We start from the raw sequence: 24,589 nt of genomic DNA, 5'->3' as shown, positions 1-24,589 counted from the left end.
AGAAAGGATAGTGACTTTCCCTTACATCAGACTACTAGACATGTTTTGCTATATTTTTGCACAGTTATGAGTACTCATGATCCTACATCCTGTCGATACTGTTTACTTATATTTTGGCATTGCACAAGGTCATGTGTTTTTCCGACTGTTTATATATTCGTTTTTCCAGTGTGTGTTTGTGTAAAACTGATAGTCGAAATTCTGTTTCAAATTATATTTTATGTTTTCCCCTCGTGTATATGCATGAAATATTTGCCACTGGAACTACACCAACAACCAATCAACCATGTAAGCATCCAATCCAATTAATAAATCGATAACTTTATATCTGAAAATGACGCCAGTTTTCCACATGATAATCTTGTTTATCTTAATAAAATATAGTTCAATAGTCGAAGTGAAATCATGTAAAATTTAATATTAAAGGTTGTAATCAAACTGTGATGCTGGTTTCAATGGCGATTAAACCATAAGTCTCATGTTATGCAGTTTGCTATACACGTGTAATAGCACAATATGATTTGTGAGGAATTTGACATTGCAGTCTCTGTAATAATTAATTTATTCCCATCATCAATCAATCAGTTAGTATGATAATCTTCGCAGGACATCAATCTGTGAAATTATTCTGTGTCGATATGCTTATTAGCGTTACTGTTTAAACTTTAACATCTGTTACAAATCTTAAGGTCAATTTTGTTAAAGGTTCCTGTCTGGTGAATGTTATCTTAGTGTAGTGTCAGCAGACTGTAGATTCAATAATAACCTTGTCACGGAACCATTGATACTAACAATACGGTGTAAATGTAATATATTTATTATGAATATTACACTAAATAAAATGAAAACGTATTTTCTGTACTAAATATATAAAACATATTAAATTGTTTGGCCTTGGGAAATCACTCAACTATCTGACGAATAATTTTGCTCCAGGACTTTGTCAGGAAGCGATTCTTTCGTAGAAAGTACACCAGCTGACAAGCCACTACACTCAACTTGAACAACACAACTGACAAAAGAATGACAAAGCGAAGCTTCATCTGACGGCCCATGCGTGGCAGTGGACCAGCCCCCGCGTGACAGTGGGCTACAATGTTTTAAGGTGTTGAGTTGAGGTTGGAGATGTTAAATGAAAAATGCTTGGAAAATGAATGAAAATTATGAATGATCAGTGAAATATTTGAAAAGGTTCACTTGTTGAGTTCTTTCCCTTGTCATTGACATATTGAAGGCGAATCATGCGGTGGGGTAGTCTCGATTACCCAGACGCATATTTAAATATAGCGTCTGGGGTGATTAACCGGACTAGCCAGATATTTATAGGGGGCGTAACAAATAATTAAATATAGAACAATCTATAAATAGCACTTCCGTTATCCCCAATATAATTATAAAAAAAAACAGTTAATGTAGTAGTATATGTACATGTATATGACATTCTTGTAGTTCACTTTATTGTTGGCCAACTTGCTGATGGGCAATTTTAATACAAACATGATGTCAAATAAATAAAACTGCTTCAAAAACCATTTCACACGTATTCCTGTACTCAGAGTTCTTGTCTGAGTGATTTTATATAAACATGTAAAAAAAGATCTATAGTCAAAATTAATCTTTAATTGGTCGTACTTATAAATATTCAGATTTCGGACATTTTTTTCGTTGATTTAAAGTACTTTTATATAAGTTTTAATTTTTTTTGTCATGATTTTTATCGAAGACTTGATCATTAACTACTTTTCTAGTTTAAATTTCTAAAAACAAAAACGATCAAAAACTTTAATTAACGGTGATCTTTTTTCCTAAATTTTGTCCATGTACATTTTTTTTAACAGACAAACATGAATTGGTAAAAAAAAGGTCGAACTAGCAATCACAAACAATAACTAGGTTCCACTCTGTAGGCTTTATTTATAAAGTGTTTTTGAAAATTTGTGTTATTTTTAAATGAAGCGTTGACCACACACACTTGTCCGGGCTCCCGCTTTTTCTACGTTCAAATGAACCTCTTCTGTAAATGGATACATGTTTGATGGAACAAGATTCTAGGCAACTATCTGTCAGCCTGCTCTGAAAGCAAGCCTAATGCAGTTTTCGTTACAAAAACGGTAAATATGATACAAAAACGGATGTAAAATTATTCGACCCATAATATTACAATTTTCTGCCTGGGGTGTCACCGGCTGTTCCCATTACCTGGGTACCGCAGACGGCGGCACTTAAACGCCTGCCTCGTTACGGCCGTCTAAATCTTATAGCACTCGTCATAGGCGGATCCAGCCCCCTTTTTTTCGTAGGAAAAATTTAGGTGGATTATATAGGGAAACACTGTAGCATGAGTGAGTGTAGTGCCCCCTCTCCCCCCAAATAACAAGTTCTGGATCCCGCCACTGTTCATGTATAGAGGATACCACGCTCTCTGCGCGCTAAAAGAGGGGTCCGTAGGTGGACCGTTGTACTTAAATCTATATTTCTGCCCCATTACAATATACCCTTATTTTTTAGTGAGTCATAATTTCTCCGACCTGTATCCCGAACGGGCTATAATTTAGGACCTCCTTTTTCAGTATATTTATTGTTAATTTCTTTTCTGTTCTTAACATTACCATTATTTACCACAAGACGGCGATAAACAAGCAACCCAAAATCAATCTATTCTTATATTATTGCACACTTGTCCATTTTATTCTCTTATCTTCATACTATAAAATACCATTATTCTCTATTTTTCATATTAAAGCACACCACTTTTCTCTATTCTTTATATTGTATCACATCGTCCTAACCATGCATGAAATATTTGCCACTGGACATTAAGCAACCAACCGTCAGTATATTGTATCTCCGCTAGTCTCTATTCTTTATTTGTTTATCCATTATTCTTAGCTTTATCTCATTATTCTCATTTCTGTAAATTCCTGTTTTAATTTATGCTGTCCTTTTTGTATATTCTTTCAGATATCTGATGCACTTACCTTACAAAAAAGCCACACATCAAGTTACGTCTATGTAGAGAAAAACATCTCATACAAATACTAAGATTACAATGTAGAAAAACTTTCTTAACTATAACTGGCAGATCAGTGAGATCACACAATGAGCCAACTCAATTTTCATTTACAGAATTAACTGATCTTAAAACTGCAAACGACAGAATAGTCTGAATGTTTCTTAGCTGTTACACCAATAATCGCCTAATCCGTTCGGAAAGAAAATATTTAGGAACCAACCTTCACACAATACAACTTTGCCAGTGTACCCCGTGTCTATAAGAGAAATACAGGACTTAACTAGTCATTCATGAAACTCAATATATATATATATATATATATATACTCTTTGAATGCATGTTTGAATCATGCACATGGAAAAGATTGAATGGGATTTATCCCGTATTGCATGGTGACTTGTAAAAAAATAATATAATAACTCAAAGGTGTATTCTTCTTCTCCAACTCTTATAATATCCATCATGTATTAGCATGCAATGAAGGACAGCTTCCCAATAACAATAACTTCTCCTGTGAACCTTTATATAAAAATAAGGAAATTGGTATGATTGCTAACGAGGCAACAACCCAGCAGAGTTTAAATGACATGGATATACGCAAATGTAATCACTGCATGGCATTCAATATTGAGAAAACTCCCTACCATATATTCAACTATAAAAGGGTGCGACATGAAAATGAGATACAATTCAAACCGTGAAAACTAACTGTTTAATTGTTTACATTGTATATGGTTTTTAATTTGTTAATACAAATCTAATTTCCCTGACATATCTAACAACAATGTGTTTCTTGATTTTTGTTTTATTTACTCAATATACGTCTGTGTACCTTTTTCACTTGATGGTTGCTGTCAAAATAATGTTTAGCCAACATTTTTGGTACTGTGATTTATTTAAACTGATTGATGCTTCAGTAATTAAAAAAAAAATCTTTCAGTTTGAATCTTGTTCTTATAGAATTGAAGCATGTTTATGATACAATGAAAATCCTGAATATTACATATTTTTTTTAATTCTTCACATTTTACACATAAAATCTGTGTCCAGAAATCATCATTGGCTTGTCTACAAAAGAAAGTAAATATTAAAATCATATTAATTTTTGGTCACCAGCATAGCATATATGAAAAACAAATTGTTTGAAAAAAAAACATCATAGAAATATATTGTATAAATAATTGTCCTGGGGCAAGCTGAATCCCGCTTCAGGATGCGATTATCTCGCTGCGTTGAAGACACGACCCATTGGTGGCATTGGGTTGTTTCATGCTCTTTGGTTGAGTTGGTGTCTCTTTGACACATTCCCTGTTTGTATTCTCTATCCAAACCATGCATGGATTTTTCTCATTGTTGAAGGCCATACAGTTGCCTATAATTGCTCACATCCACTTCATTTGAACTTAGGTGGATAGTTGTCTCATTTGTATTCATACCACATCTCCTTATTTGTGTAATGTTGACATTTTGGTACTTTTATCTTCACTTTTTGTTTTAGTCTACATGATAAACTCTTAACCATGATGATGTCTACTTTTGGTAATTTATGTCATTGGGTTCACCGGTTGCTGCCTCATTAACACCTCCTTTCATTGATGCTGAATCTATTGTTTTATTGTCTTTTGTTTTGCAGAAAATTGAATGATCAGTGTTTTTCTCTTGACATGGTTTTGTTCAACATTAACAACAAAGAAACAGGTTTAGATAGCCACTTGGTATCTTCCCTGACAACATTTTTATTCATAAATGAACTTTTTTGTGTGTGACAAAATGCCTTTTGATAGTGCAATAAAAGTCCAAAAAAATGTATTTTTCTATTTTAAGTTGACCAGTCCAGACTTTGTTAACTAACAGTATATATACATTTTTAGATAGTGAAATATGAGTTAAACGAAATTACTTTTCATAACAACGTGTCCCACTTTTTACTGATCTGTATTGTATAAGCTAAATGCATTTGTTTTTAAAAAAAAAATCGATCACATATCATTTTGACCGTTTAGTGTACTATGTAAAAAATGGCATCTTCTAGATACACTTTCTTTGTTTTTCTTTGAATGTGTACATCATTGTGCATCCCTCCTCCCCTCCCCTTTTTTTCTTTTACGCATATCAAGATGTAAACTCTTATATTTAGATAGATACAACAGTCTCATCTTAAATGAAGGTAATGTTTCGGCGTCATAGCACTTTTCCATCAAGTATTTATAAAGTTAAAGATACTACACATCAACCCAAAAATGTATTTATAGCGTATATGACTGTTCGAGTGGTCCCAGTCAACACACAAATTGACATTTATTGTATAATTATAAACTCGTTCGTAGCACACAGAGTCTGACATGCATGAACGAATATAAATACTCAGTGTAGCAGGTGGCATTGAAATATATGTTACAGTGTGTGTTGTCATAAAATCTTACCAAGGTTGGATGTGCAGATTTTTTCCTTCGCGGCCATGCTGTGTGGTGTTTTCCATGAATTGTATGTCGTCACAAAAATATATAAATAGCTTTAAACAACAATCGGTACACTCGGGCTTTTCAATAATATTATCGTAATGTCATTTCTTCCGAAGTCAATAACCAACTTCTTGGTTATTCGTCTTGGACATTATCTCTAACAACAAGCTAAAAAAGCCGATACTATTCCGAATGTCATAAATTACCATTTTTATATCACTTGTCATCCAGACGCTATACTTTGAAAAATATAGCGGCTGGATGATCGAGACTAGCGGTGGGGTAGGATGGAGGTTGTTTTGAGAATAAGTTTTAAAAGCTGTTGCCACAAGGAGCAATTACTAAGACTGTGATTCAACTTGTGTTTCACGTGACACATTTATTATTAAAACTGCAAGCACGCAACTTTATCTAACCTATATGTTTTGTGACCTCTTAACCGATATTTAATGTCGAGTAACGGGTTATGCAGAAACGGGTTAAGAAAAGTCATCAGCACCATTTAACAGCTGGGAATAATCAACTCGTCTATAAACCATGATTATACAATTCTATAATCTACCATCAATGACGTCTTTATACTAAATCCGTTGGGTGTTTGCAATCCTACCACATTTCCTTATTTTTATTCTAAAAAAGCTTTCAGTAACAGTACTCTTATATCGGTCCTTTGTGTCTATTGTTTTTATATTAGTTGTTATAAGTGCTTCGTACCGATCTATTGAGTTAAGCAGTTAGCAACTGACTTTTACAGTTTTGTTCTTAAGTTGTGCTGTCCCGGGGTAGGGGAAGGGTTGAACGCTCACAAACATATATAACCCCGCCACATTCTTTATGAGAACTTGGAGAACTTTATTAAACAGGAGCATCAATTATACATAGTTCATTGTAATTACAGATGACAGAATGAGTAGAAATTATCTAATATATAGAATTATAAAATTTCAAGTTAATAAAACATATATAGATAGAGTAACTATAAATAATCGTAGTACTATGAATATATTATAACGTATATTTTCAAAAGGTAATACACAAGTTCATACTTCAACTATTTATGTTTTGAGTGCACTCGATTCGTTTCTTGTACGTTACCACCACGTGTAAATAGAGTGTTGTGTTATAGGAATGTAAACAAATATGTTATCCGAGTACTAGATCATGAATTAAGGTGAATTTTTCAGTTTGACTATAAGAGTTTTACAATATTTTGGAGAAACCATGAGCGGTGAGTAAGAACTTGTGTATTTCCTATATTCAACATTTTATTCAAAGTAACCCGCTATATATTTAGTTCGAATATCTTTCAATTCATCACAGCAGAACATATAATGAAATTCATTTCCAACAGCATGTTTACAGAGATTGGCCAATCTTTCACCCCTTGGTATACAAGACAATTTCTCTGCATTTCCAACTAGTTTGTTCCAGAAACACAGCATTTTTAATTTTATCTGTATTTCTACAGGGTATCGCCCAAGTTCGCCATACACCATAAAAGTAGGCGTGTCTGTTCTAATTCCTAAAATTTTCTTACAAAACTAATGTATTTTTTCTATAATGTTTTTATTTTCAAACCCCCAGATCTCAGATGAATATGTCAATATAGGAGAAACTAATACATCAAAAATTTTAAGTTTTAGTTGCAAATCTAAAGATATACTAATATTACGAATTTTTGTATACAATGAATATAGTGATTTCTGTGCTTGTTCCACACATTTTTTCTTGCTTTATAAAAAATACCATTATAATTAAGCAAAATACCTAAATAGTTATAATCATCCTGCTGATATATTTTTTCACCAAATATTTCAAAATTATAGTCTACAGTACACTTTCTCTTCGAGAACACCACAACTTTTGTTTTAGATACATTAACTTTTTGTTTTCATAAGTTACAATAGTTTTCAAACACTTTCAGTGATTGTTTTAATTCCTGTGGTGATTCTGCAAATATAACAGTATCGTCTGAATATAGTAATAAAAATAGTTTCATATATATACCTAGATTCTCAAAACTTAAAGAGCTTAGAGTGTCAAGTCCGATTTCACAATTTTCAGACTGATATTCTTCAAAATCGTTTAAATAAATCGCGAAAAGAAATGGAGATAAATTCTCCCCTTGTCTAACACCAATATCACATGTAAAAAAACAGAGTATTTATCATCATCTTTAACACAAGATTTAATATTGCTATATAATGAAAAAAATACTTTAAACATCTTCCCTTGACTGTTAATTTTAATCAATTTTTGCCACAACCAAGCCCTCCAAATTGTATCAAATGCTTTTTTAAAATCTATAAATGTGCAGAATATTTGTTTTTCTTTGATAAAAATAGTGTGACTAAACAATACAAAATGAAAATATTATCCTGCGAAGAATATCCAGTGCGAAAACTTGCTTGAGTCCCAGATATAAGACCCGTTTCATCTGAAAAATTATTTAATCTTGTGTTTAAGATTGAAGTAAACACTTAATCCTAGACATGACACTAAAAAAATCGCCCGATAATTGTCGGGGTCCTTCGGATCACCTTTATTTTTTTGTAAATAGCTTTAATATTAAATTCCTAATGTCCATGATTCAGGACTATCACCACTATCAAATACTAAATTAAACAATTTATGGTAGTATGTTAAAAATTTGTATAAAGTTGTTTTCATGTATTCATTTACAATATTATCTATGCCAGGTGCTTTTGAATTTTCCAAATTTTTAATAGCTTTAATGATTTCATCCTCTGTTATTTCGGAATTAAGAAGGTCAATATCATTTTGAGAATAAATTTCTGAAAAATCATCCAGACTGGCTTCTTCAACATTGTTATTTAAGTCTTTAAAATATTCATATAGGCGATCAAGTGTAATATTATTTTCTTCAGAAGTTTGAAACTTTGAAAATTACTTCAATATACCCCAAAACTGTTTTTATCGGTTTTAGAGGCATTTTCCTGACAACTTTTTGTATACCACGGTTTATTGTCAGGTTTCACTTTTTTCCGAGTCGAGTTTTTACAACCAAAAATTGATTTTGCCGTGTTTCTAAAGATCTCATCAATTTTGTTCACCGCTTTATCAATAACATGTTTCACTTGATTGCCTTCACATTTTTCATTAAAAATAGTATCAAGTTCACCGAATGCCAATTGGCTACTAAAAATAGCTTCGACAAACTCCGTCTTGTTTGGCAGCATTTCATTTAATATAATTGTATTTACTACAATGACCTACATTTTGTTTTGCATAGTATTTTTCTTTACATTGGAATGCAAATACACATTTATCCCACAATGTACATCTGAATATAGGGGATTGTAATCTAAAACATCAAAAGATTTTACATTTGGAAAAACAATTTGAGGATAATAGGAAATAATTTACAAGTGATACATCTTTACATGTCTTCTTACCAACAGATTTATCATTTCCATTCAGTCTGCTATTTCCGATATAAATATTTAGTTTTTTACAAAAATCTAGCGATGTATATCCATAGTTATTAACTGGAGACGTATCTTCCGAAAATCTTGATAGAGAGATATTATTCACCAAAAGTTTCTGATAATCATACAAATATACTAGCCATGCTAGCAATTCATTATCATAAAAATCATCCAAAACTTCAAAAAAAGAGTCATCAGGTACAACAAAGTCATCTAATGTTCTTGTTTTTGCATTAAAATCTCATAAAAGTGCGATATTACAATTGTGATCATGTAAATGAAGAAGTTCATCTTCAATTTCAGTAAAAACTTCTTTTGATGCATATTTGGAATTTTCAGGTGGAATGTACACAAATCCCAACAATAACTCTTTATCATCTTGTAATAGTTCTTTTGAAATTGTTACTCATTGTACAAAATCAGATTTTGTTTTATGAAATTTTAAGTAAGACTTCAAATTTTCTTTATATACAATTGTTAATCCACCAGATTTTCTATCAAAAGCACTTCTGTGTTTACAAAAATAGTTATAACCACTGGGAACATTCAATATATCATATTTATCTGTTTTCGTCTCTACAAAAAGGCAAATATCATTTTTGATAATAAGATCATTGAAATCATGATACAAAAGTTTTGATAAAATCATTTTATACCACATACATTAAGAGATAAGATTTTTATTTCATTTTCTACATTGTACAAATTACTATTCGAAGGAACATTACAACTCCTATTGTCAGCCCCCTATCGTGGTCTTAATGGGGTTTCTTCAGCCGACTGAAAGTGTTGCGGTTGTGGGTGATCGAATCTGTGAATCTCTATTGGAGGTCCGGGAGGTGGTGGTCGGCTATTTACCAAGTGTCCGTCGATGAAAAGTTTGTCATTTAGAAGTCTTGCGCGTCTTCTTTGTCTTTTTAGCATCATTCAACTTGGGAAGTAATTGTTTGCGTCTCTCTGAAATCTCCATAGGGTATTGTTGATCTACAGAGTAGTTGGCATTGTCTTTAAGTTTTTCAATAGAGGTTTACCATCCATTCTCTGTTTTAATCGATGTACATTTTGGAAAGACATTGTAGTGCTATTAACACCTAGTTCATTTTGGATGAATTGATCCTCTGTATTTTCATCCCTCCAGCTACTAGGCTCTGGGATTCCAGAAAATAACAAGTTGTATTTCATGTAATGACATCTCATCTCCAAGATCTCCTCTCTCAGTTCATTGTTTTCCCATGCTAATCTGTCCTTAGGTTTTTCAGTTTTTGACATTCGGTCTTCAATAATAGAATTGTGAAATTCCTCGTTTTTCAACCTTTCTGACTGTTCTCTGAGATCATTCCTGATATCCTTAATTTCATATTTTTATGTGCTCAATCAAAGTCAGGAGCCTGCAATCAGTGGAGGGTGTTGCTTTATGTCTCATTTCTTTTCGTTAACTACTAGGCCATTAGTTTTCTCGTTTGAATTATTTCACATTTTTCGTGTCAGGGCCTTTCATAGCTGTATACGGTATGCCGTATGGATTGTGTTTATTGTTAAAGGCCTTACGGGCCCTACAGTTGCTAACATCTACGTCATTTGGTCTGTTGTGGATAGTTGTCTCATTGGCAATTATACCACATCTCTATATTTAATTTTGTAAGATCGGGGTGTCCGCAGCAAAATATTAAAGTATTATGACCACTTTCCAAGTATATAAGGGAGATAACCCACCATGAGTTACCCCGGCTAATGGTGATTTCCACAATTTTCCAATAAAAAGCTAATTTCATGGCATTTTTTAAAATTTTTATATTAAAAAACATTTTTTTGCTTCATAATTATAAAATACATCTCTTTCATAGAATAATAGTTCAACTTGAATTTGGGCTTTACTTTCAGTTACGATCTGTGAACAGGGTAAAAATAACACATTTTGATGAAAATAAGCATGTCTGTAGGAGCCAATTAAGCTAATTAGGTGACCCTGTACGAAAAACCAATAAATAGATTTTTTAAGATACAAACATTTTGAAGGTATTTACCTAAGCATTGTTTCATGATAATATGAACATACATTTCTTGCCTCCCTTTTTGTCTATATCTTATAATGATAATTGAAGTAAAGTGGTAAAAATGGGAAAACTTGACTAAAAATGCCATTTAATGGACAAAATGTCATAAATTGGTAATTAAATTTTGCTGAAATTAGTAAAGTAAATGGTTTTGTCCAGACAGTCATTCTAAATAAACAAAACCTTACCAGGGGCCCGCCACGAAAAGTAGCGGATGCCCTTTAGTTATCAGTCTGTGCGTCAGTCCATCCATAACAAATCATGTTCTGGTTGTCATTTTTTTAGGCTATTGATATTCGGTTTGAAATTAGATCAACTCAAGATGATGTGTCACATACCATGGTTGATAATCTTTGACTTTGAACTTTGACCTCAAGGTAAAGTTAATGATTTTTGCACGACAAACTTGTGTCAGAACTGTTACTTTTTGTCTTTTGATTTAGGATTTTGATATTTGGTTTAAGGGTAGATCAACTCAAGAGGTTGTGTTACGTACCATGAATGGTGACCTTTGACCTTGAACTTTGACCCCAAGGTCAATTTAATGATTTTTTGCATGAGAAATTTGTGACAGAACTGTAACTTTTGTCTCTTGATGTAGGCTTTTGATATTTTGTATGAAGGTATATCAATTCAAGAAGATGTGTCGCGTACCATGGTTGGTGACCATAGTCTTGTTGACCTTGAACAATGACCTCAAGGTCAACATTAATGATTTTTGCAGCAATACCACCGGACATAAGCATTTCGCTTATACAGTATGTGGACAACTCGAACAGACAAACAGACAGAGTGATTTCCATATAACCCAATTTTTTGTTTGCAGGTCCGACGTATAGTAACAAAATGTAGCACACTTGGTCATGCTATGAAAACCCCCACTGTAAAATTCAAAGTATTGGCAAACAGGAAGTAGGTATCGGACAAACACAAAAAGTAACTACACGTTACAACTTATTACTGTTAGAGTGTTGGCCAAATATGAAGTCATTCTGCCCAGTATTTTTGAGAATACTGTGACGAAAAATTATTCGACCTATACAATACATTTTGAAATTTCAAAGTATCAGCGATTAGGAAGTATGTATCGGACAGACCCAAAAAGTGATTACACGTTACAACTCATCACTGTTAAGGTGGTGGCAAAATTTGAAGTTATTCTGCTTAGTAGTCCCCACTCCTATAACAAGTTATTCCTCAGTACATGTAAAATATTTTGTAATAGATGTGACTATTTTGGCATTAAATCATGCTCTGACAAAATAGATTTGAGGCCATTTTCACTGTCTCTGTTGAATGCTAACTGAAGCTGTTTCAGACAAAGTCCACTCTGTGCTAACCGCCTAGCTGTTAGTTTGGTTATGTGTGATGCTCTTATCAACGGATTGAAAGAATCTGTTAACAAAGCTGCATTGAATGGAAAAAACATTCTTTTCTGTATATTCAAAGTACTTAAGAAGTTGGAACAGACTTGTTAAATGTGCACATGCATTGTGGGCATCATATTCTATGCCAAGCAATTTTGAGACCAAGGTTTGTTGTTTATGGTTTCCTATGTCTTTCGCCTTGAATTTCATTCTAGCCAATTTGATGGTATCAATGCAACCATAGATATGCAACATGAATTCTGACAGCAAACTGTGTTGACGTAATTTGTTCAGCAAATATAGGAATGTCAAATGCGACAATGTTATGCCCCAATAGAATGGATTTCTTCTTTTTACTGATGAAATCAATGAATTCTAGTAAAACAATTTGTATATCTTTGCTGTCAACTGGTTTACCATGGTGGTACATCTAGCCACAGGAAAAATCGAAAGTCAATCCTGTTATTTCTGATACTTTGGGTGATATTATCTCCCTAGGTGATACGTATTGGTTGAATATATTTGTACCATCAAATGCAGCTAGCTGAGTTATATCAAACTTCCTTGCTAATCCTGGAACAAAAACAACAATTACATAAATAATTAAAGTTTATGCTTCCAGAAATGCGAGATGTCTCCTTCCATACCAAGTTTGGTTAAATTCTGCTATACAGTTTTTGTCATATTCAATTTTCAGATTTGAATGGCAGAAAGTTTGAAATGGTGGCCACCTTGAAAACTTTAAAAACCCACGTGGCTTCTTGATATGCGCATCCATACCATATTAGTGGTTATTTTCATGGGAGTCAAATTTCTTATGAGAAAAACAGGGTGTTTCAATTTTGGCGGGTTCAATTTTAGCAATCCGCCCTATTTTCACATGAAAATTATATTGTGATTTAATTTTCGTGTAACTTAATTTTTACCTTATCAAATTCCTTACGAATATAGCAAAAATTAAATCTTCGCCAAAAGAACCCCAAAACCTATAGGGTATGCTGTCAAACTGTACTCCATGTCAAATTTTTTTTCATGATCGAAGGGGCATAACTCCCAACAAACATAGGTAATATATCTCTTGTATTCCAAGACTATCATTGAAGTATTGCCAATAAAAGTGTCGTAAATACCGCACACTGGAGTATACTATTTACCGCGCTTTATGTAATGTCACGTCACCTTGACGTGTTGCTATAGGCTTTGTAATACAATTATCAAATGGTCAAGACGTCTTTTATTTATTTCAACTACTTACAATAACAAGGTTAGCTTTAAGGCCACAGTAACCTTATTCCAGGCATCTATTTGTTTCCACATTTTTTTTTAGAGCGTCACTGGTGAATCTTATGTCGACGAAACGCGCGTCTGGCGTGCCAAATTTTTTAGCCTGATATCTTTGATGTCTCCCCTTCCAATCATAATTAAGAGCCAGAGAATCCTCCCTCTCTGTTTGTATTGCATGCAGACATCCTAATGTTTATTGTGGCAGAGTTTCATCCAAATTTAAGAGAAGATTTTTGTAAAGATTTGTGGGTTTTCAAATATTTCCTTATTTTTTGTGCAGAATATTCATTTTAATTTCCATTTTCTAAATTGGACGGTATATAGTGATAGGGGAGGGGCCCATCCGTCCGTTCTTTCGTTCATTGGTCTTTCGTGAACATTTCTCAGAATCTTACTCGTGTGATGTTTTGTATACCTTCATATGTATGCTTTTTCTTGATAGTGTATTTGTACCGACATGGACATTGGACTTCGTCATATCTGTACGCTATGGTACACATTTATAGTTGTTTATCTTAAATTTCTGATTATAACTTAATGTAACTTTATTTGCGTAATGTATGTATAAATCAATAAGAAAATGAACCCACCTTAAGTCAATCAACCTGCCACCCTCTTTTTATCTATGAACTTCTCAATACAATAAGCGGAAACACTGAGTATACAAAACTAGAGGCTCTCAAGAGCCCGTGCCGCTCACCTGTATCTACTGTAGTTTTGGAAATCATGTAAAATAAGGTTAAAATCATAATAAATAGTATTAGATACCCTAATAATGATTGAGGCCAAGTTTGGTTTAATTCGACCCAGTAGTTAAATTTATAGCAGGTCATCCCATTGTAGTCTTTCAGTAGTTACTGAAGACCCCTTATCATTATTTAACTTAGTTTTCAAGTTGTGACCATTTGAAATTGGTTTTTTTTACAATTTTCCCATAGTCTTCTAGTTCTTAGTTTAACTCTATTTGGCCCAGTAGATTAAGTGGAGAAGATTTTTGTAAAAGATTACAAAAATTTACGAAAAATTGTGAAAAATTGACTTTAAATGGCATTAACTAAATGCTTTAGTTTCAGAGATATAAGCCAAACTGCATTTTACAGCCCCCCCTCGTCATGTTCTATTTTAAGCCATGGCGGCTACCTTGGTTGATGGGCGGGGTCATCGGATATATATTTTTTAAACTAGATACCCTAAGGATGATTTGGTTTAATTTGGCCCAGTAGTTTCAGAGGAGAAGATTTTTGTAAAAGATTACAAAAATGTACGAAAAATTGTGAAAAATTTACTTTAAAGGGCAATAACTCCTTATGGGATCAATTGACAATCTTGGTAATGTCGACTTATTTGTAGATCTTACTTTGCTGAACAATTTTGCTGTTTACGGTTTATCTCTATCTATTATAATATTCAAGATAATTACCAAAAATTGCAAAATTTCGTGAAAATTACCAATTCAGGGGCACCAACCCAACAACGGGTTGTCTGATGCGTCTGAAAATTTCATGGCAGATAGATCTCGACCTGATGAACATTTTTATCCTTTTCAGATTTGCTCTAAATGCTTTAGTTACAGAGATGTAAGCCAAAAACTACATTTACCCCCTTGTTCTATTTTTAGCCATGGCACCATCTTGGTTGATGGGCGAGGTCATCGGATACATTTTTTAAACTAGATACCCTAAGGATGATTTAGGCCAAGTTTGGTTTAATTTGACTAAGTAGTTTCAGAGGAGAAGATTTTTGTAAAAGTTAACAGACGACGGACGCCAAGTGATGGGCCAGGTGAGCTAAAAAAGGTACCTGCCTGAGCAAGTCAGCTTGCAACATTCAGTTTGAGGGAGAACCTACCTTCCCGACAATAGGCCAGCTGGGAAATGGTGAGCAAGGGGTCTCCACGAGTAGATGAGACTTGATGTCTCATCTCGAGGAGCAGGGATCTATCAAACTGACACTGGAACTTTGTCCCCGAAATGCTTTGGAATGAATGAAATTTTAGAAATGACCAGTGATGAATTTCTGTCAACGGAAAACAACTATTGAAAAACAATAATCACTAGTAAAGCTAAGATGTTTTTCTTGTCATGAAACATTATTGTAGCCGTTAGGAAGGGATTGGTTGGTGGTAAATTGAATATAAGTTCTGTAAAACTATATCAAGATAGAAAGACTGCCGAGAACCCACAAAACCATGCACATGGTTTCCTTCACACACTGATTTGTCAATCACTCAATAGGAGGGGATCACTGACCTTCAGTATATATTCTAATTGTTGTGTAATAATTTTGATATGTCCAATATCAAATTCTGCTTTTTCTCGCTAGCAGTGATTGTTTGTTACATGGGTTTGATTAAGAGTGCGGACATTGAACTTCGGCATATCTGTATGTATTAGATTCAGGTATACCCGAGGGGCGTCAGCCCTGAATACATGAGACGATTACATCTGATTTACATTGAAGTAATAACAAAATATTTTATCTGTTCTCTTGTTCTAAAAGGAGCAATTAGTTTTGGTAGAACAGGAAAAGTGTCATTATCTCAAAAATTCCAGACGAAGTGACTCTTTTAGAAGATGTTTCGAAGTTATGGATTTGGAATGAAATCTAAATTGCGTCTATTTTCATGTCATCAAATTGATACCTTATTACTGCTTTTGTATGGCAATATGAATCGCTGTACTATCTTGTCTTTTTCTGATTTAATTGCCAAAATCTGAACTTTTTGCTAAAAAATGATAACACTTCTAAATCAACATTTATGCCGTTTTCCCTAAACTTTTGATTATAATTTAATGCATCTTTCTCAAAATTTTATCGCATAATGCCAATGTACACCTTGTATTTTATTTTTTGGTCCGAATTATTTTTGGGGTTTCCCATTGCAAGTCATGGACTTTGTCAGGGGTGGATGAATCATTTTGTGAACTTTGCTTACAGTACCTCCTTGTTTAATCTTATCTTGGACCGTATTATTTATCTATATATTTATGAAACGAATTGAATTAAATTTTGTGCTTGACTTGTGGAGAGACAAACTGAGTTCATATTCTACTCAAATCTTACAATAAAATTGAGAATGGAAATAGGGAATATGTCAAAGAGACAACAACCCGACCAAAGAGCAGACAACAATGTATATATATGTAGGATTGTGAACGTAATATCCCCATCCCTATTTTTTTATCATTTCATATTTTTGTATATTTAATTTTTTGCACTCCTAAATCAAACATATACAAATACATATATTAATATTTATGAAATGCCGATGCAAGTCTTCGGAATCGACGATAACTGTTCGCTATATTCAGCTGATATTGTATTGTATACATATTCTATTATTTTGTGCAAAGTTTTAAAGTTCTTAGATTAATAGCTGTGAAAGAAGTTTATTGCACAAAATGGGTATCTTCTATTCCGGCTTGCCTGCACGTCCACCCGCCAATTTTCTACCCCACAAGCCTAACATTCCTTACATTATATGATAATAAGGTTTTGCATCGTGTGCAACCCGCCCAAAAGTTCCGACCTCGAGTAAACTCTGCTTTTAGTTACAAAGGTCCGTCGCTATTGATTTCGAAAACGCAAAAATTAAAAATACCATTGAAGTATATAAAAAAAATAACTTTAAATGGTGGGCAGTGTCTCCTTTTTTCTTTTCTTTCCATCTGACCAGTTTTCTGGATCCATTTTCTTTCTGCAATCCACTTGCCTCGTGCATTTTAGTGGTTAAAATGGGAGAAACATTATGGAATTTTAAATATTCATTCCTTGCGGATTAAATGTTTGGGTATATTCAGGAATATGACGGTTGTTTTCCATTCGTTTGATGTGTTTGAGCTTTTGATTTTGCCATTTGATAAGGGACTTTCCGTTTTGAATTTTCCTTGGAGTTCGGTATTTTTGTTACTTTATTCTCATTCCATAAGAAATATTAATAATGACATCTATAATAATGTTTCCAAATTTTATGATTATAATTTCTCACTTCCGCCAAATAGAGTCGGACGTTTATGTGTTCGATAAAATGGAACCTCTTGACTTTTCTCAGATAACTACCGGGCCTTAGCATGCACGTGTAATGTTTTGTACATAAATCAGACCGTTTTCGGTGAAGTGTTGGTGGTTTTTTTCTTGGTATCCCGGTTTAGTCCACCAATTAAACTGAACACCACTATATTACTGAACTGTTGTTGAAAGTGGTGTTGTGCTTTTCATGAGTGTAAAAGAAGTGTATTTGATTATCTTTGTGTCAGAAGGATATTGCAAACAGAATATTCATTTTCATCTGTTGCAAGGTCTGCTTAATTATTGGCCAGGCACTTTTCAATTTTGTACATAATTATTTCCTTTTTTGTTGTTGTGCAGAAATGATATATACACAATATACAATTTTATATTTGCCCTATTCATGAAAAAATTGTAACATTTTGTTTTAAAAGATAAAAGTGTATTACTCATCTTTATTTCATTTGGTAAACTGTTCATTATTTGAGAACCAGAATATATAAAAGTTTTCTTCAAAAAATTTGTTTTTGGCTTCGGAAGTTTTAATAGTTTTTCATCAGCTGAACGTAAATTATAATTTTGATTATCAGTAAAATGAAAAAATCATATCCTCTAATGATTTGAATACATTTTATTAGTATTGCCTTTTGATATTAAATTCGTTTTTCCACATTTAACCAATTTAAAGTCTTAAACAATAAACTGGAGGATGTCATTATGTCAGCTTCTACTATTATAACCCTAGCAGATTTCTTTAATAACTTATTAAGTTTCTTTATTCCACTTTCATTACAACTACCCCATATATTGCAATATAAAATAAATGATACGTATATGCATAGGTAAATACTTTCTTATCTTTTGTAATAAGTTGATTCTATTTGATATTGTATATGACATTTTATCTATTTGCTCATTCCAATTTAAGTTATTGTCGATATATAAACCAAGAAGTTTTTCATAATCTACAGTCTCTAATTGTTCATCTGATATATTGATATCTAAACTGTTCCCAGTTGAATAAAGCCTCTGTTTTGAACCAATAATCATTGATTTACATTTTTTGGCATTTAGTTTCATACAATTTCCCAAACACCAGTTTTCAATTATGTTAATATCATTTTGAAGGTTAGCATTTAACTCATGTACATTATAATCTTTACTATGCAAAGTAAAGTAGAATCATCTGCATATAAATCTATTAATGAATTTTCTGTGTTCAGTGGTAAATCAGTGGCGATGCTTATAATCCTGATAATTATAGACCAATAGCAGTTTTACCTTGTCTCTCCAAAATCATATATCGCTGATAGTTTGTATATATATATATAAATAGTAATGACCTTCTTAATACTACACAGCCAGGCTTCAGTGCTTAACATTCGTACACTACTGCACTTACTAAATTAGTAGATGAATGGTTAACAAATATAGATAATGGAGAAATAAAAGGAGTTATATAGCGGGGCCTCGGTGGCCGAGTGGTCTACTTAGTTCATCTACTGTATCACTAGCCTATCAATACTGAGGTTGTGAGTTTGAACTCTGCACGTGGCAGGTGCGTTCGACTCCAATTTTAATTGACTGGATTTTGTCAGTTTTTCTGCCGATGGTCGGTGGTTCTCTCCGGATTCCTCCACTAATAAAAATTGACCACCACGATATAGCCAATAGTGCTGAAAGAAGCGTTGAACACCAACAATCAATCAATCAATCTTAAAATCTAAAGTCGATGTTAACTGTAAACTATGCTTCGCCTGAATACCGTTCAATGCATTTTTATTTACAGAAAGTCCTTACTTAAATCTTGTGTCGATTCTGTTATGATAAATCAGCGCAGTATTTATAACCCATTTCTTATACGTCTAATATAATACCATTTAAAATATTAATGGACTGATTTGTTCTTTTTGAAACAGGGATATCGTCCACTAATTTTAATGAATTCGATGGATGTATGCATTTCATTATATATATTAAAAACTACTTAATAATTTGGAAGCATATACGTTGCTTATCATGACGAAAAGCAATCGTTATTGTTATTTCTATATTTATTTAGTTTCTATATATGGCTACATATGATGTCAGAAGAATTGTCTATTTTTTCGACGCAGTCGATAATAGTTTTTAATATTCGAATATATCGAATATAATTATAAATTAACTGATTATAAAACTTAAAATTTTTCGAAATACTAAGGATTTTCTAGCTCAGGAATTATTATAACTTACCCTAGCTGTATTTGACAAAACATTTCGTAATTTTGGGTCCTCAATGCTCTTTAACTTCGTAGTTTATTTAGCCTTTTTGACTTGGTAACAGTGTGGGTGTTGTAGCTAATCTGTTTTCTGAACATCCGTTTGTTTAATATCTTGTTATGTATAGCAGGTGATAGTTTTAAATGTAGATATCTGAAATAAAACGGCGTTTTACGTTTCCGCAAATTGGCATTACTTTTTCCGGGAAAAAAAGATGACGTTTCCGCAAAAAAAGTCTACGTTTCCGGAAATAAATACCTTACTTTTCCGAGAAAATAGTAACGATTCCGGAAAAAATAAATTATTACTTTTTTCGAGAAAATAAGTAAGGAGTACCTTATCTGGACCCCTGCTGTTGTTTCAAATCAGCGGGTGGCCAGTTAAAGAAGTACTTTGAACTTTGTCCTGAATGAAACCTGCAACAACTGATTGTAGCAGCATGAAACTTTTGTAACAGCAGTATGCATTGCACATTCAAAGTCAATATGATCTACCTCGGACTGGAGAGTTAGTCTTCGGGAAGTGCACACATCAATAAGCAGATCCCACATTTTGATAAAAGTGGAAGTAGCGCAAACACAAGAGGAATGTAGTTACCATTTTACACCCATGTATTGAATAATTAACTGTGCCATCTATGAAAATATTAGTTATTTCATTGCATAGACGATCATAAACATTTCAAGTTGGGGAAACATAAAAATATAACAATTCCAACATCATCATCTTTCACTAAGGTGAAACTTTCATTTTTTTATATCTAGTATATTGTAGATATAAGATCGGAACCTTTTTTGTATAAAAATATGAAATAAATAATTTATCTAACATATATTCAAATATTAATAATTTACTACCAGGTAAATTTCCGGAAAAGTAATAAATACAATTTCTGGAAACGTATACTTTAAGTTTCCGGAAACGTAGTATTGGAACTTTGAAAAATTAGCGGAAATGCAATACGCCCAAATAAAAACTGTCCTTATATCAATGGAAAAAAGAATAGAGGCCTGGGGGCATAGTAATATGATACTGCTATTGTTAAATCGCAAAGATAAAGTTAAAAAGGGGAAACATAAGTAAAAATGATTAATAGATTGAGAAAATTTGCTTTAAATGAATTAGAAATTAAAAACGTGGAAAAGGTTGGGGAGGGGGTGTTCCATCCACAAAGCGCTTGTGATCGCGATCATCGATCATTTCTACACAGTAGTACCGGTTGTACAGGTACATTTTTGTTTTAAATTTAAAATCGAATTTCTATAAGCTTACATGCAATAAATGTCTTTCATTGAATCTTTTCAAGAGAAATTTCAATATCCAAATTAATCATCCCCGTGGTACATGCAAGTGCAGTACAAAATTGATAGTCATAATTAAGAAACGATATTATGAATATTTCAGGGTACAAAATATAATACATGAAATAACGGGTGTCAAAAAATATATATCACATTTAATTATCTGCCAAAAGATGTGTTAAAACTCATCTCCCTTCGGCGTCTGTCCGTTATCGCGCCGAAAGGGTTTGCGTCTCTTATTGCTAAAGTTATGTTTGTTTGGTTATCATTGACATTTCTTCCCTGTTCTAAAACCGTTTTTAGTTCAAGTTGTTATGTGTTACATTGTATATATTTTGATTTTTCTTAATTTTACAGGCACTTGTCGCTGTCGAAAATACTCGACATACTTTGGTATATATGTATATTTGTACGAGCCAAGTGCGTGTGCTCAATTTTTAGAATTGTCAGACTTTTGGCGTCAAGTATAGGTCATTTAGAAATGATCAAAGAGAAATTAAAGTTTTAAAATATTGCTCCCATCTGAAGAAAATACTTGTAATCAATATGCCTAAAGGAGAAGTCCAGTAAGGGCGAATTTTGGCCCAAAATTTGAAGAACATTTGATGAAAGATTTTTGATATTTTTTTTAAACATTTAAGTGTCTACTTCAGTCGATTCAATTAGTTTATGTAAAAGATTTGAACTGAATTGGCCATTAAAAACGCCCAAATTCAAGCTTAAATATGAAAAATCTATCATATATGCCATCAAACGTCACTTTTCAGATGATTTTGTCTAAAATGGCCGCATTCGTGTTCAGTCTCAACCTTTATATATGTTATGTATTATCATCAAATATACAACATATATTTTAATATTAAGACTGAACACAAGTGCGGTCACTTCCATTTTAGACAAAAAGCGTCTAAATATTAGCACAAATGCTAAAATTATGAAGATTTCAGTAATTTTGCATGAATTAATGATGCTAATACCTGATGCAATGTGCATTGTATTGTCAAAAAACAGCCCATATTTATGTAACAGAAGTATTCTACTTTCTAATAAATAGCTAAACGATTTAATTTTTAACAATTTGTAAAAATGCTATATTTTTGGGCCTTGGGGTCTTACTGGGCCTACTACTTTTGACAAATGAGTCAATGAGAATTAAAAAAAAAGCCAGAAATACGTCTCATATTTTAACATTGGTAGAAGCACGAAGCTTTTTTTGTTGATTCAAACACACACTAGTCTCTGTTTTTATGACTCACAAGAAAGATATTTCACTTGACCCATATGTTTCATTTTTTGGTACTGTGAATTTTTAATGTTATTATATCAACATGTAGCCTAAATATATAAACATTATATAATCTGAACAAAGATGATGTATCAAATATTTTTGCTTTATAAAAAAAAGAAGATGTGGAATGATTGCCAATGAGATAACTCTCCACCAGAGACCAAATGACGTAGAAGGTTAGCAACTATAGGTCACCATACGGCCTTCGACAATGAGCAAAACCCTAACCGCATAGCAAGCTTTAAAAAGCCACAAAATGACAAATGTTAAACAATTCAAACGACAAAACTAACGGCCTAACTTGTGTACAAAACAGTAAACGAAAAACAAATATGATATTCAACAACAGACGATAACCACTGAGTTACAGGCTCCTAGACAGGCACATAAAGAATGTGGCGAGGTTATACATGTATGCGAGCCGCAAACCCTCTTACACGTTTTCAAGACAAAACAGTCATCTCGAACATGTCTGCTTAAATGTTGATAAAGGATCTTTTCAATATGAACACTTTGTTCTTAATTTGGCCATATCATCAGCGCTTAACCAGTAGTAGACGTGAGGTATACGTAAATGAAACAGTAAAACAAGATGTCTCATCTAGGTTTTTCTCGACTTTTTGAAAATGTCGGTGCAAAATTTTATTATTATATATGATTCGATTTTAACGAACTGAATGTTTCAGCTACAAAATCCATATTGCTATTACTGAAAAAATATTTGCTGATCCATAAATTTTTGTTAGGTATTTTGCATATTTATCTTAATCTGAATTTATTTAACACTTTATATTTCCTTATGAGATTTTATAACATAAAGTATATGCACTGTTTTTTGTCTTTTTACAGTAACCATAGATACACAGATGGCTAGATTTGTTTTATCAAAAGTGTCGATTATAATAGGAACAACTGTATGTATCCTTATCGTTGTCATATATCATAACAGGCAGGCGAACAGGCGAAAATACTATACATTGGAACAAAGTTTAAAAATTCCAGGAAATGAAAATGACATATCCTACTCACAAGCTCGACAGGACAAAACTGTATTCGAAATATTTCCAATGGAACATGGTTTTTTCATTGAAATGGGTGCGTTCGATGGGCAGCGTTGGTCAAATACGTTATGGTTAGAAAGAAAGCATGGATGGACCGGGCTATTGATTGAAGCAGATCCAGATCTTTGTGATAAAATAGACAAGTTACATCGACAAGTTTGGCGACTTTGTGGTTGTATATCAGAACAACAGAGTGCCACATTTATACAAGGCTCTGCTCTTGGTGGCATAGCAGATCATTTAAATAAAAACCAATTAAACCAACTGAGCCAATGGTACAAGGTTACTGTACCATGCTATAAGCTTCAAACGGTTTTAGATAAACTAAATACTTACCACATAAACTATTTCTCGCTTGACGTAGAAGGAGCAGAACTTATCGTTTTAGAAACAATTAAGGAATCATTAAAAGCAGGTGACATAACTGTTGATATATGGACCATCGAATATAGAGTTTGGGACGGTGATAAAATAGTTTTTAAAGATTCAATGAAAAATCTTGTGGGACTCAGAAATTATTTCAAAGAAATAGGTGGCTATGTAGAGCATTCTCAGCTGTCCAACGACGAAATTATCAAAGATGGTTTGTCGCTTGACGTTGTATTTGTTAACATTAAAACATGGTGTGACAAATATGGGAAATTGCCGAATGGGGGAGAATGTTCATGAAAGATTAACAAAACGTAACATGATGCTTATCAGTTAGTTTTAATATTTAAAATAATAGGGATGCTAAAAGTTGTAAAATTTTAGTAATGAAGGAACTGGAGTGATGGAAAATGCTGTTACTATATTTTATAGTTAAACGAACGTTTTTCACTGTAAATGACTTGGACTACGATAGTGACACGTACATTACTAATTATATTAATGTGATGAACTACACAAATGAAAGTCTTCAGACTAATGTATGACGTATACATTAGTTTTCTGGTATTCCACTCCTGTTTTTTTTCAACTGACAATTAAGTTTTCATTTTTTGTGTCCTCTCTTGAATCCACTTTGAAAAAACAATAAAGCGATGTCGTTTCTCTGAAAA

The 24,589-nt window shown here is 32.9% G+C and overlaps 1 protein-coding gene and 1 long non-coding RNA gene across 5 annotated transcripts in view; one reads left to right on the top strand and one right to left on the bottom strand.

The window, feature by feature from the left end:
• LOC127728720 (uncharacterized) overlaps window positions 1-24,589 on the top strand; it is a 48,174-nt gene extending 23,585 nt beyond the window's left edge. For 3 of the 4 annotated variants that reach the window (XM_052236369.1, XM_052236368.1, XM_052236370.1), the window contains one exon: window positions 23,338-24,589. In XM_052236369.1, coding sequence (XP_052092329.1) covers window positions 23,355-24,218 — 864 coding nt within the window. In that variant the 5' untranslated portion in view covers window positions 23,338-23,354 and the 3' untranslated portion in view covers window positions 24,219-24,589. Of the gene's footprint in view, window positions 1-6,579; window positions 6,704-23,337 lie in introns of those variants that run through there. The other variant, XM_052236367.1, reaches the window with a different exon arrangement.
• LOC127728744 (uncharacterized) lies at window positions 3,712-5,744 on the bottom strand. Its single transcript, XR_007994350.1, has 2 exons — window positions 5,437-5,744; window positions 3,712-4,081 (listed from the first exon to the last, which is right to left on the bottom strand). It is a non-coding gene; the product is annotated as an uncharacterized LOC127728744 (long non-coding RNA).

Source organism: Mytilus californianus, unplaced genomic scaffold (genome assembly GCF_021869535.1).
Source record: "Mytilus californianus isolate M0D057914Y unplaced genomic scaffold, xbMytCali1.0.p SCAF_2, whole genome shotgun sequence".
Classification (NCBI taxonomy): Eukaryota; Metazoa; Mollusca; class Bivalvia; order Mytilida; family Mytilidae; genus Mytilus; species Mytilus californianus.
The sequence above is the reverse complement of the archived record's forward strand: the minus strand, read 5'-3'. Positions and strand labels throughout refer to the sequence as shown.